The sequence below is a fragment of the Galeopterus variegatus genome, unplaced genomic scaffold (genome assembly GCF_000696425.1).
Source record: "Galeopterus variegatus unplaced genomic scaffold, G_variegatus-3.0.2 Scaffold807, whole genome shotgun sequence".
Taxonomy (NCBI): Eukaryota; Metazoa; Chordata; class Mammalia; order Dermoptera; family Cynocephalidae; genus Galeopterus; species Galeopterus variegatus.
This window is the reverse complement of record NW_007726918.1, coordinates 282,080-284,456: the sequence shown is the minus strand read 5'-3', so window position 1 is coordinate 284,456 and position 2,377 is coordinate 282,080. Positions and strand designations below refer to the sequence as shown.

The 2,377-nt window shown below is 43.3% G+C and overlaps 1 protein-coding gene across 1 annotated transcript in view; it reads right to left on the bottom strand.

Moving 5' to 3' along the window:
* PLBD2 (phospholipase B domain containing 2) overlaps positions 1-1,653 on the bottom strand; it is a 38,860-nt gene extending 37,207 nt beyond the window's left edge. The window contains exons 1-2 of the mRNA XM_008572591.1: positions 1,485-1,653; positions 385-445 (exon numbers count right to left, since the gene is read on the bottom strand). Of these exons, the coding sequence (XP_008570813.1) occupies positions 385-445; positions 1,485-1,653 (230 nt within the window). The remainder of the gene's footprint in view (positions 1-384; positions 446-1,484) is intronic.
* Between the last annotated feature and the right edge of the window lie 724 nt (positions 1,654-2,377).

The window sequence follows — 2,377 nt, the reverse complement described above, 5'->3', positions numbered from 1 at the left end:
GGTTAGCTCAGTTGGTTAGAGCACAGCCTTGTAACACCAAGGTCAAGGGTTCAGATCCCCACACCGGCCAGCCACCAAAAACGAAACAAGGAAACAGTGCATTCTATCGAAGTGAGTTAACCAGCCAGCCCCAAAAGGAGGGTGTAGAAGAGATATTTGCACACCCATGGTCATAGCAGCACTATTCACAATAGCCAAGAGGAAGAAGCAGCCAAGTGTCCAGCAATGGATGGATGGACAAGCAAAAAGTGAAATATCTATACAGTGGAATACTGTCCATCCTTAAATAGGAAGGACATTCTGACACATGCTACAACATGGATGAACCTTAAGGACGTTATGCTAAGTGAAATAAGCCAGTCATGAAAAGACAATTCCACTTACATGAGGTTCTTACGGTAGGCAAAATCATAGAGGCGAATGTTAGAATGGTGGTTGCTGGTGGCTGGGGGGAGGGGAATTGGAGAGTTTGTGTTTAATGGGGACAAAGTTTCAGTTTTACAAGATGAAAAGAGATCTGTAGATGGATGGTGGTGATAGTTGCACAAGAATATGAATGTACTTAATGACACTGGACTGTGCACTTAAAAATGGTTAAGATGGGCCTGGCCATGAGAGAGCGTGGTGCTGGTAACACCAAGGTCACAAGTTCAGATCCCCGTAGTGGCCAGCCACCAAAATAAACAAGAAAGAAAGAATAAAAGAGGCAGAGAGTAGAGAAGTGGTTACTAGAGACTAGAAGGGGGGTATGGTTAAAGGGTGGGCAAGGAATACAAAATTATAGAGAGAAGAAGAATGAGATCTAGTGTTTTACAGCAGTTTAGAGCGACTACAGACAGCAACAAATTACTAAATAACTTCAAGTAGCTAGTTGAGAGGATGTCGAATATTCCCAGTACAGAGGTGACAAATGTTTGAGGACGTGGATATGTGAAACACCCTGATATGATCCTTGCACACAGTATAAATGTATCCAAATATCAGATTGTATTCCATAAATACATATAATTATCATGGGTCAATTAAGAATAAACAAATTAAAAAGAAAAAAATTTCAGAGACAGAAGTAGATTAAGGTTACCAGAAATGGGGTGGGTGGAGGAATAATGAGGAGCTATTGCTTACTGGACAGAGTTTATGTTTAAGATGACAAAAAATTTTGGAAATAGAGGTAAATGGTTACACACCATTGTGAATGTAATTAATTCCATGCAAATGTATGTTTAAAAATGCTTAAAATGGAAATTCTTATGTTATATATGTTTTACCACAATAAAAATAAATAAATACATGTAGGATTTTAGGAGCTCTGTGTCAGGAACTAGAGACAAAGACCAAATATATTTCTTTCTTTCTTTTTTTTTTTTCTTCAAATACGTTTCTTATTATGCCACAATTCCCAGCTCTGCGACCCACTCTGAAAACACCTGTGCCAAGTCTACTTGCAATCAGGCTGTGACAAGAGCTCTTTCTGGAAGGGGCACCTGTGCTGACTGTTCCCTGCAACAACAGGTAAACACTGTGTCCGCTGAGGTGTGAGAGACAGGTGGCAGACAGCCTTGGGAGGGCTAGGGACCCTTCTTGAAACCTGTCAAACTTGATCACGATGATGATAACAACAATCACTAGAACTGGCACGAACTGAGCATCCATCATGGGCCAGGCTCTGTTCTAGGCTCAGAGGACATGGCAGTGAACGAGACAAAAACCTTTGCCCTCGTGCAGCTCAAATTCAGTGGAGGGAGAGAGATAGCCAACAAGTGACGCAATTTAGAAATAATAAAGATAATTGCAGGTAGAAATGAGTGCTGTGAAGACAACAAAGCTGGGAAATCTGAATGAAGAGAAAGAGCCTTGAGGAAATCTTGGGGAAGAGTGTTCCTGGAAGTGGGAACAGTACGTACAAAGTCCCTGAGATGGAAAGAGCTGGACATTGTTGGAAGAACAGAAAGGAGGCCCGTGAGGGAGGGGGTAGTGGTGTGAGACGACAGATGGTCCTTGATTTGCTGCAAAGTAACTTTCTAAAGCTTGGAGGGTGCCCTCCCCCCACTCCCTATACTGTTGGTGAGCTGGGCCTGAGGGGGCACTCCAGCCCCCTCCCCATTCTTTGGGAAGGAATCGCCTCCCTTGGTATCAATCCAGCCATCGCTATCATTTGTTAATCACTAACTGAATACTTTCCATCACAGAATCCTCACAGCCAACTCAAGAAGTCCCCACTAATACTATCCCCGTTTTACAGATGGGGAAAGTAAGGCTCAAGAAGGTGAAATGACTTGCAAAGGCCACACAAATGGAAGTGTCAGAACTGGGATTTGGGGCCGGCCCGTGGCTCACTCGGGAGAGTGTGGTGCTGAGAACACCAAGGCCCCAGGTT